The sequence below is a fragment of the Lethenteron reissneri genome, chromosome 49, assembly GCF_015708825.2.
Source record: "Lethenteron reissneri isolate LAM-NWPU_2019-01 chromosome 49, ASM1570882v1, whole genome shotgun sequence".
NCBI classification, from domain to species: Eukaryota; Metazoa; Chordata; class Hyperoartia; order Petromyzontiformes; family Petromyzontidae; genus Lethenteron; species Lethenteron reissneri.
In genome coordinates this window covers 2516306-2528601 of record NC_083827.1, presented here as the reverse complement: position 1 = coordinate 2528601, position 12296 = coordinate 2516306, and the positions used below count along the sequence as shown (strand labels likewise).

At 47.7% G+C, this 12296-nt stretch overlaps 1 protein-coding gene across 1 annotated transcript in view; it reads left to right on the top strand.

Annotated features, from left to right (window-relative positions):
* The window catches only part of LOC133354887 (neuropilin and tolloid-like protein 2), an 82123-nt gene extending 71345 nt beyond the window's left edge, over positions 1-10778 (top strand). Inside the window, exon 11 of the mRNA XM_061572039.1 lies at positions 5745-10778. Coding sequence (XP_061428023.1) covers positions 5745-6736 — 992 coding nt within the window. The 3' untranslated portion in view covers positions 6737-10778. The remainder of the gene's footprint in view (positions 1-5744) is intronic.
* The last annotated feature ends 1518 nt before the right edge of the window (positions 10779-12296 follow it).

The following is a 12296-nucleotide window of genomic DNA, read 5'->3' as shown; positions in this document are numbered from 1 at the left end:
CAGAGACAAAAGTCTTGATGCTGGCCACTCACCTGCTCGTGTGCCCTGCCAGCCTGAATATGTGCACGCGGACAGCACTTTCCCCAACAGTCTGTTAAGGCTATATGGGGGATCTCTGTCTTTTGGATGCAAGTACAGTATATGCAGACAAATCATAATCATCATCATACTCTCTGCCGAGTGTGAGGATTTGAAAAATGCCGTCATTCAGGCATCCGTCAAAAGGTTTCTTCAGTGAGAAATAATAACCAACCAATCACGACCAACAGATCACTCCATGAAACGTTCGTGCCAGCTCTCCAGGCCAGTTCATGCCCTCCCATGAACCAACTCGCAAAGCATGCCTTTATTTTATGTACTGTTCTTGAATCGCTCAGTATTGTGCAACGTTCGGTTCACCAGTTAAAAACCGAATGACAGACAAGCAAAAAGATACCTTTGAGTAAAATAACGAGTACTGTAGTAGACCGGTACGTGTGTGGCATTGGTGCAGTAATGGATCTCCCAGTCATCCCAGTGAGTGTGTGTATGTATGTATGTATGTTGAACTGATTTCGCACCGTACATAGCCAACCGTGCTAATGAGAGGTATGGGGAAGGACAACAAACTAATCACGAAAAGCAGTTCTGAAGAAATGAGGTGAACTCTTGCCAGCCAGTCTTCCATACATCACATGGTCTAAGAGTGCGCCGAGCCTTGCACAGGCACTATGGTGGTGTAGTGGTTAGGCCACTGCGTGCCAAACCCATTGGCCCGAGTTACATTACTGGCTACGGCCAATAGGAATTATCTGAACGGGTCCTGCGTCTCCCCTAGGTCGACTCAGTCTTGTACCTGATGTGGTGTAAAAACATCACTGCTGGGGAGACAAAGGTGGCCAGCAGTAGTGCTGGCCATACCACTCTCTCATACACTGATGCTCATGCACAGCACTTGCTCCAGCAGCCTAATTCACGTTTTCTCTGCGTTATAAGACATTCCGGAAAGTAAGACGCACCCCAAACTTGTACCCGGTGGCAATAATTTAAATAAAAGCTGGTCTCACACACACACTCACACCTACTGGCTTATAATTGAGTCGTATTGATGTGGAGAATATGGTAGATGCTTGCTTATTCATAATTGCTCCTGACAGAACTTTCTCCAACAGTCTATAATTCTATAAGTTAAACAGGCGATTGTTGCCTGCGTGTCTGTGTCTTTTGTGGATACAGCAGTGTGTGTGTGTGAATGCATTCACGCTAGTTTATTGCTTGCCCTGCAGAGTAATGCATTCCGTATTCTGTTCCACCTCTGCACGGCGAGGAAGTATATACTCAAGGCCTCCCTGCAGCATGCAATCAACCACAGTCCATTACAGGGCACGCCGTCATGAGCCTTGCGTGCTTTGAGTGTAAAGTGTGGCCACACCAATATGCAAAGGCAACATTGGAGCGACCTTACCCAGCGACAGCGAGATCCACAAAGTCGGCGTCAAAGTCGTTTACTTTACGCACACAAAAGCTGGGCGGCGTTCATCTCCAATGGATGGCAGTCCTGATGCCAGCGGTGGATATTACACGTTCCCATGGCAGGCAGTGAGAGTCTATCCAAAGAGTTATCGCTTCTTGGCTTCCTACAAAAAAGTTTTACAGTACTCGTTTTATTGACAGGAGACAGACAACGATAATTCTATGATATTTGCCTTGAACAGGATTTGAACGTGTGCCCTCCCAGGTAAATGATTACAATAATATAATTATTATGTTTTTACCGAGTAGAGTCTCATAGTCTCTAAACCTTTAAAGTAAGTTTCTAATTTAAATACTTAACCAAATCATTTATATATATATTTTTTTTCAGTCTTTTTCACAATTTTACGTCTCTTCTCTAGGTTATGAAATAAAATAACAAATACAATTCCATTGGTAAAATCTCACAGAGCAGTGCAACTTCATTTCATCAGTAAAGGGTTGCGCCAGAGATTCTCCCAGCGAGTGTGGGGAGACGCAACACCCATTAGCGCCATGGGATGCATGTTCACCACGTGGCCGCCAAACCGATATTTTGATTCTCAGAGCTGGAAATTAGATTAATGCAGCAAAATAGAAAATGTATGTATGTTGAACTTATTTCGCACGGTATGTAGCCAACCGTGCGAATCGGATATGCGGGGGAAGGACACCAAACTAAAGACAAAAAACTAAAAAGTTACTTTATATGTCGGCTTTCACGACCAATATAATCATTCATAATTAGTTTCTGCCGGATTAGATCACGTAGGTGTCATGTAAAGAAAAGATAATTAAAGATCGTCTAGATATGATTAAAAGATTGACATATATATAAAACAATATCAGCATCATGCCTACGCGATCTAACCCCCCAAGGAAAACGATTATATTTTTGTACAGCCATTGTGGTGACTTCAGCATCCTCCTTTCTGCACTGGACAAGCCGGGGTGATCGTGGGCAGCAGCTCAGTTGGCGATTAAAATCCAGGCTCCCAGGGGTGCCGGCTCAGCTCTCTGACCTCTGAACCTGGCCTGCCTCCCAGCCGGTCACCTGGCCAACCCGCCGCCGATGCCTTTTCTGGGGAATTTCTTGCATTTCAGTAGAAACCTAGGGACATGGAGATCCATGTGCAAATAAAGCACTCAAATTCCACACAGATAACTCACAACAGCCCTGCGTCAGGACCTTGTTTAAAAGAGGGGGCACGGACACAAGAACTCTGGGGGGTTGGGGAGGAGGTGGCACGAGCACAGTCAACGTTAGTCAAGCTATAAACAAACATTAACCGCCGAATAGAAAGAGTAACTCTAGGATGTGCTTTTGTCCACCGTACATTCTGCTCTCGCCCTGTCTCTCTCACCCACCCTGCGTGTGTAAGGAGAGGCTGTGATGCCCGTCACGTGCATGTTGCCTAGCACCCCCCCCCCCCCACACTACCGCAGACAGTTTGTCTATCGCCGCACGATGCTTGAAAAAAACAAACAAACAAACAGGGGGGCTTGGTCACCCTTCCCACCGACACTGGTTTTGAGGCTCGACGGCAGCGCGATAATGGTGCTCCCTGTTGATGCGAACTCCTCGGGCCGCTGATGGCTCTGCCAGAAGAGTGAGGTGAGGGGGGAAGGGGGAAAGGGACTCCCAGCATCCATGGGCGACGACGCAACAAAGCCCTTTCCTCTCCCCGGATCTCGGCGGTGGAAAAACTCATTACGCGCGGGGCCACACTCAATTAGCAGAAAAACACAGCGCCTGCAAAGCATCTTGCGGAATCATGAGATAGTCTATTCATTAGTTTGATTGACTGAAAGCTCCCCCCACTCCCTCCCCCCACCTCGTGCAAGTCAGCGTTTGTGTTCGTCGCTGAGAAAGACTTGGCTCTGTAGCTCTGAAACGATCGGCACAATAATGCTGACGAATGGATGCAGATGAAAGGAGGCAAGGGAGAAGCCACTCGAGCACAAACCTGGCAGGATGAATGAGCACGCTGGGGTTGGCTTTATGTTTGTTCGTGTTTGTTGAAGAATGTTGGAGATATTGTGGCAGTCTTTGCCTGAGTCTGAGCTGCGTGGGTAACTTTTTCAAAGTAATTGGTATCTGAATGTCTTATTAATTGAGGTTTTAGAAGTAATGTAAATTAGTTATGAATTTGTGCCCTTTATTTATCATGGAAAGCCTCGGAGAAGCACGATTCTCCTGCAGGAATGTCCTGCTGGGGATTTTGGGCCAATTTATATTTTCATGTAACATAATCCATTTCTTTGAAAGTATTGTTATCAGATTATTGTCGTATGCAAATTATCAGTTTCCCTCAAGGTTAACAGGCACTTTAGTTGGAGAATTTTTTAAAGTATAAATAAATGTAACTTTTTATTTATGTATGGAGAAGGTCTGTTGCCCAAAATGTCGCTCGTATAGATTTTTCCCTGCAAGTGTTATTGAGAAATGTTGACTTTTTCCTATATTTTCAAATCATACCCCTAATACACGTATTTTTATCATCAATGTCGCTACGCCTTAACGCCATAGATACAGAATCATTTTAAACAGGTATACACCCATTTGATGACCTCTGCTTTCACATCATTATCATCATCGTCATCACCTATGAAGGTCGACATCGTACACGAGGGAGTGGGTGGCCAACACCACGCCCGACTGCCTTTGTCTCCCTCGTGGCAATCTTTACACACCACACCAGAAACTAATTTAAGGCGGAGTCGACCTAGGGGAAGCCCAGGACCGGCTCAAATAATCGTCGCTGGTGTTGTCCATGAGCGAAAATCGAACTTGGGTCACCGGGTTCGTAGCGCAGCACGCTAACCACACACACACATACACACTTGCATGTGAGAGACACGAGTTAGGAAACGTGCACGAAGGAATAAAACGCACCCAGGCCAGATATGAATTTCAAAGCTTCCAAACTGCCAATAAAGACGACGCACCGCTGCCACTGTTTCATGATATGTGGTTCCAGGATTGGCCTCATCAGCCACCTGAGTACACACACAAATCCTGACCATCATCGCTGTCGACGGAGGACCATTGTACTATACCTCGAGGGATCCCAGATGATGATGATTATGACAAACCGCACGGCTTCCAACCTCCCATCACTTTTAAGCTGCTCTGGCATTTTTCTCGGCTGGAAAATTTGCCACACAGCACGGTTGCTCCACAGCACAAGACATGCTGTCCCATGCCCTCTTGGAAATACCCAGACTGCTTTGCGTGCAAACTAAATAAGAACGTTTCGTTTGATGAATAGCATCGTCGTTCTTGCACAGCTACATCTCACCATCACTGAGGAGCCACAGACGAGCTGCAGGACATCAGCCAGGCAGTGAGCCAGCAATACCAAAATTGCCCAAGCTCTGTGTTCCTCTATATTAAGGTGTTTTGACCAATTAACGAGTGTTTATACATGTGGAAGGAAATCAGAGCACCCTTATAAAACCCACGGATGCGAGGGGACAGTACTCTATCCCATACAGATGGGACAGACGATATTAGTGTGCACTTTACTGTATCGCCTTCTCCTGGGTCGAGCCAGGGGAACGGCATCTCCTCGACGCCCATGGGATGTATGAACGTTGAACTTATTTTGCACCGTACATAGCCAACCATTCTAATCGGAGGTGCAGGGGAAGGACAACATACTAAACACAAAAAGCAGTTAGAAATTAGTTTTAAATCTATGTTTTGAAATACATTGCGCAAGTGGATTCCTAATATCAGAAGGAAGAGTGTTCCAGACGGCCACAGAAGCGCTATACAAAAGCTGCAAGTTTGTGTGGTGGTCTATGCTCATTGACGAGATCAGTGAGGTATTGTGGTTCATTTGTGGCAAGCACTTTGTGTGCAATGAGTGTAAACTTATAATGTGTGGGTAATTGCACAACATTTGTGCGGTGATGCACCAACCCTTGCTGACTCCACAATGCTGGACTACAGGGCATGTGCAGCATAGCTACTACCATCACCAACCCGGCCGTGTGGCTGTGATGTCACTGCACAAGAGTTGGCGGATGTTGGCAACATTCTTGAGTAATTATCACGGGTAAAGCTGAAAGAAAGGAAGGCCACGATCGCTGACATCTTTTAGAAAGGACGTGGCTCATAGAGAGTGACTCTTTAGAGCCCTCCTCTGGTGGAGAGTCCCATTGTGCCAACAGTGACGCGTCTCTAGCACCTTTATCTTTCGTCTATTGGCACGTCCTGACTAACTCCCTCTCTCGCCCCGCCCAAGGCTGCCGGCATGACTCCGTCACCATGCTGCATGGCCAAGCATCTTCCTCGGCCGCTGGCGCCTTCGCCGAAACCTTCACCACCATTGGCGGTGGCGGAGCACATGCGGGCGCGGCGTGTGAGCGCAGAGAACTTCGCCGGTGCGCGTCGCTCACGCGTTGCGTGCACGAGCACCACTGCGGCTCCGGCCGGCCGGGCACCCTGCCCTCCTCCTCCTCCTCGACCGCGGTGGCCGGTGGTGGCGGCGCTGCGTGCATGGCCCGCAGCACGCTTAGCTTGCGCGACCTGCTATTGCGCCAGGACGCGCCGCACATGTGCACTGCGTCGGGGGTTGACTGCGGTCACGTCGACCGCCGGATGGCGTGCAGTGGCGGAGGAGGCGGCAGCAACAGCGCGAGCGTCAGCGGCAGCAGCAGCAGCGGAGGCGGAGTCCGAACAGGTGGAGGATTTGGGGTTCACGCCGCCCACCGGCTGCCTGGCAGCGCCATGCAACAGCACCACCACCATCACCACCATCAACAAGACCTGCTGCACCACCAAGACCTCCACCACCACCACCACCACCAGGACCTGCTCAGCCAGGAGTTTCTTCACCACCAAGACGTCCACCAGCACCACCATCATCACCACCAGCAACAGCAGCATCAGCAAGACCTTCACCAACATCACCACCAGCAGCAACAGCATCATCATCATCAGCCGCACCACCACCATCACCACCACGAGCAGCAGCAGCACCAGCAGCAGCACATGGCACTGTCGGCGCACTCGCTGCACTCGTTTCAGTCGCCGGGGGCAAGCGGGCCCGCCGAGGGCCGTGGCCGCAAGAGGATATTCACGGTGAAGCGCGGCCTCCCGCTCCCGCCCCACCGCGGCGACCCGGCGGGCGACCCCCGCGAGACGGAGGTGGACGACGAGAGCGAGTGCGAGTGTGACGAATGCTCGTGTGAGTGTGACGGTCCCGTGCTGCGCTCTGCCTCTATCCACTTTTAAGCTGCGGCAAACGCCGCCGTTGTGGTGGCGCTGCTCGACTCCTCGTTCTCCGCAATCCCGTTATCCGCACGCGTGGACGATGATCGCCACGTTTTTTTTATTATTAATCACTTTTTTATGATGGTGGTGGTGGTCCTGGTTATTGGGTGGCTTTGTAAACACCGGGAATGAAAAGTAGCCACGGATCTAATACTGCCATGGTCAGAACCCTAACTAACTAACCGACTAGGCAAACCAGTCTCAAGTACTAGCCCCTATTCTGTCCATAAATAACTAGGCAACCTGACATTATTACTAGCCTTACCAGTGACCATAACGCTAACCCAGTGACCAACCAAATGCTAGCCCTAACCAAATAGCCAACCAGACACCAGTACTCTGTCTTTAACTGACACCCTAACCCCACCATTCACATTTCGTCAGACCTTACCGCAGTTCACTGGTGCAGTAATGGCCCTCGGAGCTCTGCGCTTTGAGCTTGTCGGCGTACCATCCCTTCAGAACAGATAAAAATGAGCACCACTTTGTGAAAATTCAAAGGGTGGTTCCCTCGAGAGAATGGCCCCTACCACAGGAACGTGGGCTTTCCACCACTGGCTCTGAGCACTGCACAGTGTTCGTTTGAGCAGTGAGAGGTGACCGGGTCACTATGAGATCGGATTGCTGTGCCGGCACTGAAGAGAACCTGGGTTCGAATCCAGGTTGCAGTCGCCCATGATTTAGCTGGCTTCTCACATGTAGCGGGTTGGTGTTCTCAAACCAGTCATCAATGGCTGCACTGAAAAAAATCATACTAATTTAGTTTTGGCCTTAATTCGACTAAATTCCAGCTCTGACAAACGAAAATATGCTGCCCGCCTCTTGCGAATAACGAGGTTACTTCAAGACATTTGGGAAGCAGTTCTGCGAGCCCTCCTGCGTTACCGTTCTCTCATGCGGGGACTGTTCTCCCTGCTCTGCAAGACTTCGAAATGACGTCTCGTGGTACGACTCCGAGAGCACAATCACGATAGGTGGGGTGGAAGACAAAATTTAATACAAATGTAATTAATTTGCTAATGGTCTGTGGCTTGAATAATGTCACCCATCGATGGCTTTACTTGAACTGAACAACTCTAGCTCAACTGTATCACTCACGCAACAGGCTTTAGCTATTTGCCCCTGCAATATGCAAATTATCAAATTTTAATTTGTCTTCGTTGCTAGGCAACAGAGATGAGCGCTGCCCCGTCGCGCGCCAGAGCTCACGGGACACTTCCCCTTTTGACTCCCGAGTCCGCTAATTAATATCCTTCCCTATTTAATTTAATCAGTTTTTGTTTTGCGACACCAAAACATCCGATGATAGAAAGGGAAAAAAACTGCTTGGATATCAGCCGTTTACAAATCCTCACAGTGTTTTAGTTCAAGGCCTCGCATCGTAACATTTGATCTCCGACTGATTCCAAGCTCAGTGAAACTGCTCTGACAATGTGACGCGGTGAAGTAAAGTGAATAGGACAACACGGCACAATCACATCAATGCCTGTGGCTCCTCGGTGGCCGTGCTAGGCTCAAGCAAACCAAGCAAAAGATTCAGGTCACAAGTAGCACAAGGTGCCCTCCAATCATGGTATCGTCGCGGCGAATCTTTCCATGGCCTAGCCCATCTTATATGTATTGCCTCTCTCATCTCCTTGTATGTCCCCTCTCGTCCCCTTCGTTCCCAATGTTCTCTCTCTCTGTCTCTCTGTCCCTCCTCCTCCTCCCCGTGCCCAGTCCCATTTTCGGTTATTTTCCCTCCTTGTACTTCTCCACTGGAGTCTACTTCCCTTGTACATAAAGCCTCAACCCCTTCTATATTGCCCATTCTCTTCCTTCCCCTCATCCCTCCACTCCTTCCCGTCCCTCCCCTCCCCTTTCGTGATTCCCTAAATACCTTGCTGTCACTGCTCAATCCTTGTAGCACGCCCCTGTCATTTAAATAACTCTTTTGTCACCGTTTTTGTATAAAGCGCCTTGAGTGAAGGCGCTCTATAAATATCAATTCCATTAGAATAAAATATAATTGGAAATTATATCACTAAATCAATGCTATCCTATTTTGCATCACTCTGCTAGCTCACTACATTCCCATTCCAAAGCTTGCATTTCCATAGCTCTTCTGTCATCTCACCAGGAGTCTATAATTCCGAAAGGGGGGCTCTAGAAATAAATTCTGCTTTAGACCCCCAATAGGCCACCTCCACCACTGCTGCTTCATTTGATAGAGAATCTCTGCTTACAGTGCACAAGTGCTGGATAACATTTAGTGTGTGGTAAATATAGCGCAGGGCTGTGGTTAGAGAGCTCAACTCTCAATCGGATAGGTTACGAGTTAAAATCTCACTCGGGGGTGGGGGGAGGGGTTGGCTCAGTTGATCATCATCTTTAAAGGGTTTATAAAACCCATGATCCGTAAAGGGTTTGTGGAAAGTCAATCAGCAGTGGTCATCCTATGGACAGACTGGCACTTGCCATGAGAATGTGCAATATCCAACACTGGGTCAGAGCAGCAGATGATGAGTGATACCAATCCCATCGATTCATTGAGCAGGGAGAGACTGCCCTTTGACTTCTCGATATACAGTAATTTATACAATTTTGGACATGGGCGGAGTTTGCGGGGAGGGGGGGGGGCAACGCCCCACCCAAACTAAACATTTTATTCGTTTATTTTCAATAGTTTACAATGATGATAAAAAAAAATCACTATATGCACCCGAGATTCCTAATGTGAGGGACAAAGCGAACAAAGCCCCGCCCAAATATAGAAGTCAAACTCCGCCTATGATTATGGATCATTTCAGATTCACGAATCAAATGTCATCGGATCATCCTGACCCGATTAGTAATATGATTTCATACAACATAATGAATAATTTTAGATTACTGATCACAGACTGCATTGGTTAATCTGCTTACGGTAATGTGGCAATTGTAACTCGTTATTGTTGGCTGTCGTCTCAAACACGATGGCTGAGAGTTAGGGGGGCACATCCACAATTGCATCCAGACTGCTTAAAACAGCCGGAAGCGCAGTGACAAGAGACAATTTTTTGATTGAAAAAAATGTTTTTTCTCAGTCTTGATCGTAATTACGTACGGCCCAGATGTCAATCGACTGCTGGATGAAGGCCTCCCGTCGCCGTTGCCGGTGACAGGAGTTTGATCATACTTCACCACAGCTCCCACCGTTAGTGACGGTGGGAGTCACCGCAGCTTGGAGGACCGGACCAGGTGTCACCACTGGTGTTAGCCATGTCCGGAAATGAAACTCTGGTCGTCGAGTTTGTGACGCAGGGCACCTGCCTCCTCTCCACCTGCAGTTCTGATGCAGTGTCCAAATATCTTGCAGTTTCCCGGGCACACACCACGTGTGTAGCCACACACCACTGCAGACAAGAGGAGTTGTACTGCAATATTACCGTATTCTCAAGATTTGAAGATGCTCCCCCCAAACTTGTATCCGTTTAAATCTAGATTGAAAACTCATTTCTTTATAACTGCTTTTAGTGTATCGTTGTCCTTCCCCCGCACCTCCGATTAGCAGGGTTGGCTACGTACGGTGCAAAAAAGTTCAGCATACATACAAACTTGTGTCCCCTGTCAATAAAGTAAGACCAATCTGGTCACCACGCACGAACACATCTACCGAACCATAATACGCACCCCAAAATTATGTTTGGATATGCAGGGGGGGAGTGTGACATGATCCAGAGAATACGGTAATTCCAGTTCCTTTGTCTCCTCAGAAACACCTCCCTGAGTCTCAAGATCAATTGCCAGGAGGGTCCTGCATTTGGGATATGTCTGACAAATTGCTATTAATTTCTTGCATTTTCTATTTATTTTGCACGTGGGAAGAAACCGGAATGCCCGGAGAAAATCTACACATGCAAGAGGAGAGTAGGCGAACACTGTACCACGCAGATAGCGCATCTGCAGCCTATTTGTTGTACTATACCGCCTCCTTACTGGAGTCGCCCTTGGGGGCGAAGTTAAACCTCGTCAGGATCGTGAATTGTCGAGGGGCGGGAGGGGAAGGGTGGTATGTGAGGGGCGGGGGATGTTGATTTTTCATATCGACTAAGAATTTTTATCCGCTGGGAAACCCGTTTTAAAACCCGAGATGTGCGTTTAAAATAAAAGTATGCGTCGCAGTACACAATTAACTTCAAATAAGCAAAAAATATGCAAGAGTAACTTTGTACGTGGGATAATACGTTCTTTTCGAAAATGCAATAATGTTAATGTTGTTGGGTCTTATTTCTCGTGTTTTTGTGTGTGGCTTGAAAGTTCATTAAAATTACAAATATTTAAAAAGCCCTTGGTCATTTTATCACTCGAACGAATCTAACTCCAACACTTTTCGGACTGTGGTGTTCAACCCGTGTGTATGGACGCCCGCCCCCACCCTCACCAACGCAGACCACTGGTCCTACCGCGATGGAAACCAAACTTCTAGCGCAGGGTTGCTCAGGAAAACCAATTTGGCCACTAAAAGGGCCTCGTTTCACTGTGCAACGATGTGCAAGAGGGTGATTCCAGCAGCCCAGGTCTGCAAACTAATGCCGTTGTGATACATGAAGAATCTAGGTTGGGAAGGCAGTAAGATTAGTTTAAAATTCAAGCGATTTCACCGAACAAATGTGCATGTCAACGCACAAAGAGTGAAGCCGATTGTTGGGACTCGGTAACAGATTGTTGGGACATCAAGACGCCTCTTCACAAACCTGCAATAGTCAACATGAAGTATGGTCAAACAACCGATGTCGTGCGAGGACTTCACCCAGCAGCGGATTGCCAAAAGGCTGCATGCAAGTTACTATTTTAAGTCGTTCCACGGCACCAATGCTGCTTTGTGTGAGTGCGTCAAATTTAATAAACATGGTCGTAGCGATAAAAGAGCGATAAGTGACTGACCGCCGCTGAGCGAGGTGATTGGAGTAAATCAGTGCGCAATATCTCATCAATCCACATGACCGCCTTACGGTAGTAGGTAGCGGTCGTAAAAATAATAGCGAGTTGTATTTGATCGACCGGACTTTTGCACCGGAGCATCTTGGGGCACTTTATGTGCAGGAAGCAACACACATGAAATCTCAACTCAACACATTTTAAAAGTAGATGTTTTTTTCATTTCATGGAAATATAAATGTGATTTTTTATGAACGCATGAGAATGTACCTATTCGAATGGATCAACGTCAATGTATGCGCAGTCGCCATCATTGTTGATTTGGATGCATGCGTCGGTCTTCATAGCTCCAATGAGTCAGTAGTGGTTGAGTTTGTCGAAATGTGCACTTGAGCCGACATTCGCACGCACACGGTACATTACGTGTTAACGTTGCAACACGCAGATCAGGGAACGTGCCCAGGTTAAGGACATCGTCCAAATGGCTTAGAAAAGTAAACATTACGTAGGTAGTGGCGCATCGGTAACAAAGCACACCACGTTTGTCGATAGCACTGTGTGTGGACTAAATAACAGGTGACGTTTTATGTACCTATTGAGTAACAGACAAAGCCTTCAATGA